The sequence below is a fragment of the Colobus angolensis genome, unplaced genomic scaffold (genome assembly GCF_000951035.1).
Source record: "Colobus angolensis palliatus isolate OR3802 unplaced genomic scaffold, Cang.pa_1.0 Scaffold20, whole genome shotgun sequence".
In the NCBI taxonomy this organism is placed as follows: Eukaryota; Metazoa; Chordata; class Mammalia; order Primates; family Cercopithecidae; genus Colobus; species Colobus angolensis.
Genome location: NW_012115155.1, coordinates 10,379,780 through 10,391,459, shown reverse-complemented (window position 1 = coordinate 10,391,459; position 11,680 = coordinate 10,379,780). Strand labels below are relative to the sequence as shown.

The 11,680-nt window shown below is 44.1% G+C and overlaps 1 protein-coding gene across 1 annotated transcript in view; it reads left to right on the top strand.

Annotated features, from left to right (window-relative positions):
* Nucleotides 1-11,680, top strand: part of SAP130 (Sin3A-associated protein, 130kDa) — an 86,780-nt gene that overhangs the window by 23,041 nt on the left and 52,059 nt on the right. The window contains exons 8-11 of the mRNA XM_011941689.1: nucleotides 5,222-5,366; nucleotides 5,523-5,613; nucleotides 5,797-5,901; nucleotides 11,347-11,488. Coding sequence (XP_011797079.1) covers nucleotides 5,222-5,366; nucleotides 5,523-5,613; nucleotides 5,797-5,901; nucleotides 11,347-11,488 — 483 coding nt within the window. The remainder of the gene's footprint in view (nucleotides 1-5,221; nucleotides 5,367-5,522; nucleotides 5,614-5,796; nucleotides 5,902-11,346; nucleotides 11,489-11,680) is intronic.

The following is an 11,680-nucleotide window of genomic DNA, read 5'->3' as shown; positions in this document are numbered from 1 at the left end:
CTTGACTTCCTGGGCACAAGCTGTCCTCCAGCCTCAGCCTCCCAAAGTGTTGGGATTACAGGCGATTCCTAAGTGTTGAATCTTTTTGCACTCCTATGTAATTTTTTTAACTGTTCCCTTTAATGTTTTCGTAGTCTTCTCCGTCCTTGACTGCATTTTCAGCTTTGTCTCTCATGTTCCACTTCTAATTTTGCCTTCATTCTTGAAACTGCTGAACAGTTGCCTTCTGTTTCTCTCGAGCTCTGCCTATATATTTTGTCTTCTTCTGTTGTTCTCTCATCATTTCCACTGAGCTCTTAGTCTTTGCTTTGTGTTTCCATTTCATAGAAGTGGTTACTTCATGAAGGTTTTAAATTCATGGTACAGTGTTCATCTGCGTAGTGAAAGCACTTCTGGTGTGTTTCGCTCCACCTTTTGTCTTTTAGCATCTTTAAACAGATCCTGTTTTGGATCTTTTCTGAGTATTCATCTTGGATTGGATTGACTTTATTCTGGATCCCCTATTTGTAATTGGTTCTTACTGTAGCCTGGACTATTTACTGGGTTTGGAGACATTTTCCAAATGACTCAGTGTCCCGCGTTTGAAATTTGTTGGCCATTACTTCATTCCTGTTAGTGCAGATAGACCACTTAAAATGGCAAAGCCTCTCTTCCCTAGGTCCCCCGCATGCTGTTCCCCATAGATGGGGCTTTTCTGTGTGTATGTGATTCCTGGTTTAACCTTAGATCCTTTGCTTTTTAACCCTTGGAACTGTTCCAAATGCTGTTCCACTGCCAGCTCCATTCCTGCTGTTACACAAAGGTTTTGGTTTTCTCTGTCAGTTTGTGCTCCTTATTTTGGAGCATTACACTTCATTACTGGATTTTATCCCCAGAGTTAGAGCCCCAGAAATTCTCTCTTCAGGCTGGGGAGAGTGGCTCATGTCTGTAATCCTGGTACTTTGGGAGGCTGAGGGAGAAGGATTGTCTGAGCCCAGGAGTTGAAGACCAGCCTGAGCAACATTGTGAGAACATAGTGAGGCTGTATCTCTTTTTTTTAAAAAAAAGAAAAAAAGAAAGCAATCCTTCCTTCATTGGCTCCTGAGTCTCTGGTTATCCCTACCTTTGGCAGTTCTTCTGTCCTGTGGTTTGAGATTTCAGATGTCTCCTAATTTTGCGAAAAGAGGATACTATATTTCCCTTTTTTGTTTTCTTTACTATTCTCTGAGAGGAGAAGGAGAAAATACCACACTGGCAGTCTCTGCCTATAATACCCTTGTCCTCCAAATAAGCCAGTCATACAAGGACCTATCTGAACACTGGAGGATAATCACAAGTCCGTTTATCATTTAACCCCCATATTTTCTGTAAATGTCATATCACTGAATTGGGGCTCTATCCTTGGAGTTGCCTTTCAGACTGTTAACAAAAAAAAAAAAAAAAAGCTGATCTGTGGGAGAAGTACACAATTGGGTATCCCTAAACCAAAATCCATAATAAGCCAAAATCTGAAACTGAGCACTGACGTGACACTCAAAAGAAATGTTCATTGAAGCATTTCTGCTTTTTGGATTGGGGATGCTGAGTCAGTAAGTATATAATTCCAAAATCTGAAACACTTCTCATCCAGAACGGTTTAGATAAGGTATACTCAACGTGTAATATGGTGAGTAAGACAACAGACTAGGGACCACTTTCTGAATGACCTTACTCCCTCTGACTGTTTTTGGTACGTGTAGGTGAGTCACTATGGACCTGTCAATGTTAAATATTCAGACTGGATTTTTTTTTGTTGTCGTTTGCTTTTGTTTTGGAGACAGCGTCTCACTCTGTCACTCAGGCTGAATCACAACTTGATGCCCATCTATCGTCCCAGGTACTCAGGAGGCTGAGGTGGGAGGATACCTTGAACCCCAGAGGTCAAGGTTGCAATGGCACAATCACAGCTCACTGCAACCTTAACCTCTGGGCTTGAAGCTATCCTCCCGCCTCAGCCTCCTGAGTACCTGGGACTATAGGTGTATGCCAAGATGCCTGGTCAATTGTTTTATTTTTCGTAGAGACTGGGCCTTGCCATGTTGCTCAGGCTGGTCACAAGTTTTTGGCCTCAAGCAGTCCTCCTGCCTCAGCTCCCAAAGTGCTAGGGCTGTGCGAGCCTCTGCTCCCAGCCTCCAAATGTTTTAATCAAAGTCTCTTTCTTTTGCTCTCAGTGCCCCAAATGGTGCTAGTGAGAACCCCTTTGAGCTGGCTCAAATGTCTTTTTTTTGAGACCCTCTCATCTGGAGATGAGATCCAGGCTGGAGTGCAGTGGCACAGTCTCAGCTCACTGTAACCTCTGCCTCCTGGACTCTCAAGTGATCCTCCTGCTACGGCCTCCCAAGTAGCTGAGACTACAGGTGTGTGCTACCACGCCCAGCTAATTTTTATATTTTTAGTAGAGGTGGAATTTCGCCATGTTGCCCAGGTCAGTCTTGAACTCTTGGACTTAAGCAGTCTGCCTGCCTTGGCCTCCCAAAGTGCTGGGATTACAAGCGTGAGCCACTGTACTGGGCCTGGCCCAAGTTTCCTTTTGATGACTCCCGTTAACCTTTGAGTACTTTATTCTTTTTGATACATGATGTATCAGGCTTTCTCCTGTTTTTTTTTTTTTTTTCCAAGTTTTCAAATCAGCCATTTCTCCTTGGTTCTCTTTAGTGGAGAGTAGTATTTGTAACCCAAGTTCTGGGTGTTAAAAGTGTTCATTGTTTCTGGTGTGTCATTGCTTTTGGGCTCTTTCAGGCGACAGAGGTACTCAGTATAGTAAAGATAGTCATGTCTTCCTGCTGATATTTTCCTCTTTATTTGTTTATTTTATTTTATTTATTTTTTTGAGACAAACTCTTGCTCTGTCAGCCAGGCTGGAGTGCAGTGGTACAGTCTCAGCTCACTGCAACCTCTGCCTCCCAGGTTCAAGCCATTCTTCTCCCTCAGCCTCTGGAGTAGTTGGGACTATAGACATGTACCACCGCACCCGGTTAATTTTGTATTTTTAGTAGAGATGGGGTTTTACCATGTTGGCCAGGCTGGTCTCGAACTCGATCCACCTACCTCAGCCTCCCATGATGCTGGGATTACAGACCTGAGCGACCACATGTTTTAAAATCTTATGTTAATTAAAAATTTTTGGCTGGGCACATTGGCTCACACCTGTAATCCCAGCACTTTGGGAGGCTGAGGCGGGTGGATCACGAGGTCAAGAGATCAAGACCATCTTGGCCAACATGGTGAAACCCTGTCTCTACTAAAAATACAAAAATTAACCAGGCATTGTGGCACGCTCCTGTAGTCCCTGCTACTCAAGAGGCTGAGGCAGGAGAATTGCCTCTACCTGGGAGACAGAGGTTGCAGTCAGTTGAGATCATGCCACTGCACTCCAACCTAGCGACAAAGTGAGACTCCGTCTCAAGAAAACAATTTTTTTTTTCACTCCTTCACTGGTAGTGGACACATATTGGTATTTACAGATGAAATTTAACATTAGAGTTTTTTGTTTTTTGTTTTTTTTGCTTTCTAAGGTTTTATACTCTTCATTACTTAATGATGGGGTTACAGTCTGAGAAATGAAAGGCAGTGTTGACATGCAAACATCATAAGAGTATGCTTGTAGCCGGGCGCGGTGGCTCAAGCCTGTAATCCCAGCACTTTGGGAGGCCGAGACGGGCGGATCACGAGGTCAGGAGATCGAGACCATCCTGGCTAACACGGTGAAACCCCGTCTCTACTAAAAAATACAAAAAAAACTAGCCGGGCGAGGTGGCGGGCGCCTGTAGTTCCAGCTACTCGGGAGGCTGAGACAGGAGAATGGTGTGAACCCGGGAGGCGGAGCTTGCAGTGAGCTGAGATCCGGTCACTGCACTCCAGCCCCGGCGACAGAGTGAGACTCCATCTCAAAAAAAAAAAAAAAAGAGTATGCTTACACAGACCTAGATGGTGTCGCCTGCTACACACCAAGGCTATGGTGCTCTAACAATTGCTCCTAGTTTGTAAACCTATACAGCCTGTGACTGTATTGAATACTGTAGGCAGTTGTAACACTATGGTATTTGTATATCTAAATGCAGAAAAGGTACAGTAAAAATACAGTGGAAAAGATTTAAAAAAGAGGCACCTGTATCACTTGTCCATCTGACATAAATTAGCCTCTTACTTTTTGTAGATTACTACTAACAATAAGAATACTGAGTAACTGACTTCACGGTTCTTTTTGTCCTCCAGCTAGATCCCACTAACCAGAGTGGCAATGTGTTTGAATGTCACTGAAGTGATTCTTTTTATTTTATTTTATTGCAGACAGGGTCTCACTCTGTCGCCCAGGCTGGAGTGCAGTGGTGTGATCACAGCTCACTTTAGCTTTGGCTTAAGCAGTCCTCCGTGTGAGCTGCCGCATGTGGCCTCCCCTCTGATTTGAATATCCAACTTTGTTATATTGTCAAATTTTCTTGCCAGGGTTGCCATTTCAGTAGCTTGCTACCAATTAATTTGGCATCCTCTGTTGATTTCCCTTCCAATCCTGAGGCAGTCATAACTGTAACATTTTATCATTTTAGGAATGTTCCTACATTTGCTAAGGAATGATGTAAAATTGGGGGGAAGGTCCATGCCTCAAAAGTCATAGTTTAAGCTGCTGTTAATCAAAGTTGTCTCTGATATTTCTTCAGGAAATTTGTCAAAAACTTATAGCGTGTAAATTTATAGTATATTTTCAGATCTATCCACAGTTAAGTGCAATATTTTGTTTTTAATGTTTTATGTAGACAAGGTCTTACTCTGTGCCCCAGGCTGGAGTGCAGTGGCGCAGTCATCGCTCACTGTAACCTTGACTTCCTGGGCACAAGCTGTCCTCCAGCCTTGGCGCCCCCCAAAAGCACTGTGTCTACAGGTGTGAGGCACCACACCTGACCTGAAGTGCAGTTATTATAATGATATTAACTCAAGTCCGTTTTGGAGTGTTGATTAACTATATTAAGGATACTGAGAACAACTAAGGGTTAATTTCTTCAGTTTGTGGTACAAATTGATGGCTTTTGAAACGAGACAAACTCAGTGCGCCTTTTGCCTCATTGGTGTGATTAAAGACCAAGTATTGGTTTAACTCTGAACTTCATAGACCTATGAAAAAGTATGACTTGCAGGACTGTAACCTAGCGCAAGATCGTAAATGACTTTTCCTGTCTGCATTGTGTCTTTATTATCTTTTCAGTAGGCCAACTTTGTCTATCCAGCACCCACCATCTGCAGCAATCAGTATTCAGCGTCCTGCCCAGTCACGAGATGTCACAACAAGAATTACCCTGCCATCTCACCCTGCGTTAGGGACGCCGAAACAGCAGCTTCATACGATGGCTCAGGTAAAACCGGAGGTGGAGAACCACGTGTACTTGGCTGGGTAAAACCAAAAGTGGGCCGTGTGCTGAGGGCCTGGCAGTACTGAAGGCATTGATTGTGTTTACCTGGGATGCAGTGGATAACGTTCTTGTAACTGTGTTGTGGGATTTCCCTCGTAGAAAACGATCTTCAGTACTGGCACCCCAGTGGCTGCAGCCACGGTAGCACCTATTTTGGCAACCAACACCATTCCTTCAGCGACTACAGCTGGTAAGTCCATAACCCTCTTCCTTCTACCGGGTTAATTTTTCATTTCTCACCTTCAGTCAGAGAAAAACAATGGGCTAGAAAAATTATCTTAACTTTTTCCAAGAGTTTTCCCAGGTTTTTGAGAATCTGTAATGTGTGCAGAGAAGTTCTTGTTAAAGAATTTCCTTTTTTCCCCTATTGCAGGATCTGTGTCACACACGCAGGCTCCCACCAGTACCATCGTTACCATGACGGTGCCCTCCCATTCCTCCCATGCTACTGCTGTGACCACCTCGAACATCCCCGTCGGTAAGTGGCATGCTGCCTTCGACAGAAGCTCACACAGAGTGCTGTAGCCCCTCTGACTAGGCCTTCATGGTGATGGCTAGTATTGATTTTCACAATTGTTGATTTCCTTTTTTTTTTCCTTAAGTCTCACTCTGTTGTCCAAGCTGGAATGCAGTGGCGCGATCTCAGCTCACTGCAACCTCCACCTGCCGAATTCAAGCAATTCTCCTGCCTCAGCCTCCCAAGCAGCTGGGACTACAGGCATGTGCCACCACGCCTGGCTAATTTTTTTGTATTTTTAGTAGAGACGGGGTTTCGCTATGTTGGCCAGGTTGGTCTTGACCTCGTGATCTGCCTGGCTCGGCCTCCCAGAGTACTGGGATTACAGGCATGAGCCACTGCGCCCGGCCCAGTTGTTGATTTTCAAAGCAACACTGAATATGACTTGTAATATTATGTATCATGCAGACTTGGCATTGATGGTAGGGGAAAAAGAGTATAACAATTCTTGAGTACTCAAACTTTAGTTTTGACTTGCTTTCTTATCAAACTATACCTTTATAAAAATAAGCAATACTGACGTAGACAAAAACAGCAGGAAAAGCAAAGATCTGGAATGAGGAAAACTTGTAGACTTTGACAGATTGTTCAGGGAAAGTTCTCAGTGACACAACAGTGGGAAGAACACCAGAGCTCAGGCGTGTTCCCCAGATTTGCATCTGAGTGCAGCCCTGCAGTACGTCACACCCATCCTAGAATTTCTTCTAGGCTTGCTTTATTCTCTTTCTAAGTATATGTACACTGTGAATTTTTTTAAAAATCCCTGGAAAGTTTCTGGCAGTCCAACTTCAGTCATCAAGATCAGGGATTTGCACACTTTCTATAAACATTTTAGGCTCTGCAGACCACATAGGTGTGTGTCACCACTGCTCAACTCTGTGTCCTGAAAGTAGCTGTGGACAGGATGTAAACAGACTGTGCGCCGATGAGACTCTGCTTATGGATGGAGAAATTTGATTTTTTTTTTTTTTTAAGAGAAAAGGTCTTGCTGTCATCCAGGCTTGAGTACAGTGGCATAGTCATAGCTCACTGTAACTGGGGCTCAAGCTCTCCATACCCTGCCGCAGCTTCCCCATTAGCTGGGACTACAGGTACATGCCACCATACTCGGCTAATTTTTTTGTTTGTTTTTTTGAGATGGAGTCTCATTCTGTCGCCCAGGTTGGAGTGCAGTGGCGTGATCTCCACTTACTGCAACCTCCGCCTCCCGGGTTCAAGCAATTCTCCTGTCTCAGCCTCCTGAGTAGCTGGGATTACAGGCGTGTGCCACCACGCCTGGCCACTTTTTGTATTTTCAGTAGAGACGGGGCTTCACCATATTGGTCAGGCTGGTCTTGAACTCATGACCTCATGATCTGCCTGTCTTGGCCTCCCAAAATTCTGAGATTACAGGTGTGAGCCACCGTGCCTGGCCTCTGGCTAATTTTTAAAAATTTTTTGTAGACTGGGAGCAGTGGCTCACACCTGTCATCCCAGCACTTTGGGAGGCTGAGGCAGGGGGATCACTTGAGGTCAGGAGTTCGAGACTAGTCTGACCAACGTGGTGAAACCCCATCTCTACTAAAAAAAAATACAAAAAAAATTGGCTGGGTATGGTGGCACATGCCTCTGTATTCCCAGCTACTTGGGAGGCTGAGGCAGGAGAATTGCTTGAACCTGGGAGGTGGAGGTCGCAGTGAGCTGAAATTGTGCCACTGTGCTCCGATCTGGGTGACACAGCAGGACTCTGTCTCAAAAAAAAACAATTTTTTTTGTGTGTGTGGAAACAAGGTCTTGCTGTGTTACCCAAGCTACTCTCAAACTGCTGGCCTCAGGGAGTCCTTCCACCCTCAGCCTCTCAAGAGTGCTGAGATTATAGGTGCGAGACACTGGTCCTGGCCTGAGTTTCATATCGTTTTCATGAGTCACAAAATATTCTTTTGATCTTTTTGCCCTCATCCATTTAAAAGTGTTAACTCATTCTTAGCTCATGAAACAGCAGGCTAGATTGGCCTGTAAACCATAGGTTGCCAACACCTATGCAGGGGACTGATATCTCACTGCCATAGCATCCGAAGCAGGGACTGTGGCCTCCGAGGCAGAACACAGCTTTCATTAGCCTGCCAGCTATAGGCTTTACTAATAGTTTCTAGTTTTGTCTCTGCCTTGCTTTTATAGTGAAGAGCATGTCATCTTATTGTTCTCTACTCTTAAAAGATACATACAGGACAGCTGCCATAGCATCCACTTAGAGCTAAGACTGCTTTTTGTGAAGAGGACACCCTGACATACTGGTGACTGGACATAAAGTGTGGGTTCCAGCCTCTCTGAGCAAACTTTGAAGCCCGTTTTCTGGAATAATGGTAGTACCCAGGAAGTCCCTACTCCTGTTCTAGGGTGACCGGCCTCTACCAGCCCTTAAATAGGTGCTCAGCCCCACAGAAGTCCCTTAGCACAGAGGGTGCTGCTACTGGGTCTTTTCTGCATTGCTCCTCACTATGACTTGCCATTGGAGAGACCAAGTTTTTTCCATAACCTTCTGAATTTAATTCATATTTGTCAAAAGAAGTTTGTTTTGTTTGTATCTGTTTAGCATTAACACACTTGTTGAAAAAGGTAGTAAATTGTCCATATTGCCATTTCAGCCCATTTCCTTCCTCTGCCTGTGTCATCAGCTCTCCTGAGTGCTATCATGGCAAGCCAAGCCCTGAGACACTTAATGTTTATCAAGTCAGGAGCCTCACTTGGGTATTTGAATCTATGATTCAAAGACCAATAAAGAGGGGCCATTGTGGCCCAGAGGGACTGTCTAGTTTCCTCCTGACCCTCCACCTTGAAGAATTTTTTAGAGATTGGTTCTTGTGAATGTCCCTCTGTCTTCCTAAGAGATCCCACTGTGGAAGCAGACTCACTAAAAAGTACCAGGAGACATACATTCCTACGTAGGAACACGTATTCCTACGTTCCATGGGGTTTATGGTCATTTTGTTTTTCTCTTTTATGCTAACCCCAATATTTCTGTATTATAATAGGATCTCTCTAAGAAAAGTAGCTCAGTTGAGAAGGGAAACCTGATAAAACCCTAGACCACTGATTTTCAAGTTGGGAAGTAGAACATACATATTAAAATCACCTAAGTGACTTTTTCCAAGTGAGCTTGCCCTCTCCAGGTGATATTAAATACAAATTCAGCTATTCTTATTAGGAATATGTTGGCTCAGAAAAAAAGCCTGATAAATCACAAGTATAAGGTTTTTGCCTCTATTCCAATAGAATACCATTCTTACTTTCTCCATGTTCTGGTCAACATATGATCATATTCTCAGAATTACAGAAAGTAAAATCTGGTGATCACATTATTCAGAAAATAGGGATAAGTTTTGGAGATAACGTTATGACAGACTTAATGTTTTCTGTACCATATAGTTCCTTGGTTTTTATTTAATTATTGAGAATGTATGGCTTTTTATTTTTTTTTTGAGATGGAGTATCACTTTGTCGTGCAGGCTGGAGTGCACTGGCATGATCTCAGCTCACTGCAACCTCCCAGGTTCAAGTGATTCTCCTGCCTCAGCCTTCTGAGTATCTGGGGTCACAGGCATGCACCACCATGCCCGGCTGATTTTTGTCTTTTTAGGAGAAACAGGGTTTCACCATGTTGGCCAGGCTGGTCTCAAACTCCTGACTTCAGTTGATCTGCCCGCCTTGGCCTCCCAAAGTGTTGGAATTACAGGCATGAGCCACTGCACCCAGCCTGTATGGCTTTTTAAATTAGAAAACAAGTAAAGATTTAAATGAATGGCTGAGTGATGAGGTGTGTCTGGTTACCAACCACTGGTTAGCTACTCTGTCACATGGCAGCTTCATTCCTACTGGAAGCATCATTTTCTCCTACCTTTCACAGGGCTCAGTGAAAAAACAAAGCTTAGTGGCCCCCTCCTCACCGTCCCCACTGCTTACCTCCCTGATGGATAACCCTGTCATGCCAGCTTCTCTTTGCGTTGGCCAATAGATGCAATCTTGAGTGGTCAGATGGGCATTCCAGCTATCACCCTGCAAAAACTTCTCCATCTGCCTCCCATAGGAGCTGGCTGGGCATCACTGTGGATCTGTGTGGCTTAGCTTTGTTGTTAATTGCTCTGCATTTAGGGTAATGTGTTGGCATTCTCCTAGTCTAGTCTCTTTGTTAATGTGCCTCTCACTGGTGTAACTTGGGTTTTTACACAGATAGAAGCTGTCCCTCTGTATCACTGAGATAGATCACGGCTTTTCTTTCTTTTTTTTTTTTTTTTTTTTTGAGACGGAGTCTTGCTCTCTCGTCCGGGCTGGAGTGCAGTGGCCGGATCTCAGCTCACTGCAAGCTCCGCCTCCCGGGTTCACGCCATTCTCCTGCCTCAGCCTCCCGAGTAGCTGGGACTACAGGCGCCCGCCACCTCGCCCAGCTAGTTTTTTTTTTTGTATTTTTAGTAGAGACGGGGTTTCACAGTGTTAGCCAGGATGGTCTCGATCTCCTGACCTCGTGATCCGCCCGTCTCGGCCTCCCAAAGTGCTGGGACCACAGGGTTGAGCCACCGTGCCCGGCCGGCTTTTCTTTCTGAATGCCCAGGCATACGGTTAATAGATAGGGCTATAAAGAATAGTGTCAAGTATACCTTCCAAACCAAATTGGATGGGAGTTTTAAAGGAGTACACATTTGGAGCCTCAGATTGAATTTGAAAACTCTGTGGTCATTGATTTTGATTTTGCTCTAAAGTATTATATAAAATTGTAGGACATTCAAAGGACCTTAGAAATTATTAAGTGATCTAAAGAAGGGATCCTTATAGGTAAAGAAATAGACTTGGGAATTCAAGTGGTCTTCTCATTGCTAATTAGCTACATTTTATAATTATCTGGACCCAGAGTGGAATCTGAGGGGGTTTTTTTTCCATTTTTTAATCCAAAATTGTGTGTGTTCATTTATTTATTTATTTTGAGATGGGGTCTCAGTCTGTGAGTGAGGCTGGAGTGTAGTGGTGCAGTCATGGCTCACTGTAGCCTTGAACTCCTGAACTCAAGTTATCCTCCAGCCTCAGCCTCCCACAGTGCTGCGATGACAGATGTGAGCCACCGCGCCTGGCCTGTTTACTTTTTAAGCAGTTTAATCCTTTCAAAAACAGGTCCAGGTTGAGAGAAAAGAGCCTGGTCACTTCTGTCTTTGTTTAAGTATTAATGTTGAACCCTGCTTTAATAACAGTAGGAATATATCAGTGAATGTAGGATTGAAAGAATTCTGTTGAACTTTGTACTTATTTTTCATTTTTTATTTTGATTAAAAATCCAGGCTTTAATTGTTTGCTTTCCTAAGATTGCTGCTAGCCAAGAATGTTTTGGCATGCCCAAAAAAAGTGTAGTGTGGTCATGGAATTGGCGTTTACTGTTTGCAGCCAAGGTGGTGCCCCAGCAGATCACACACACTTCTCCTCGGATCCAGCCAGACTACCCTGCCGAGAGGAGCAGCCTGATTCCCATCTCCGGACATCGGGCCTCTCCCAATCCTGTGGCCATGGAAACCCGAAGCGACAACAGGTAGGCGGCCACGTGTCAGTTATTCTGCCTCACTATGTCACTAATGGTTCTGCTTTATCAGCATAAAACAAAATATCCCACAAATATGGCCTATATTTATTACTCATGTTTTCAGATTTTCCCCTGAAAGTAACTCTTCGTATAATTCCTTTTTTATGTGCAATTTTTTTCAAGCCGGTCTCCTTTTGATGG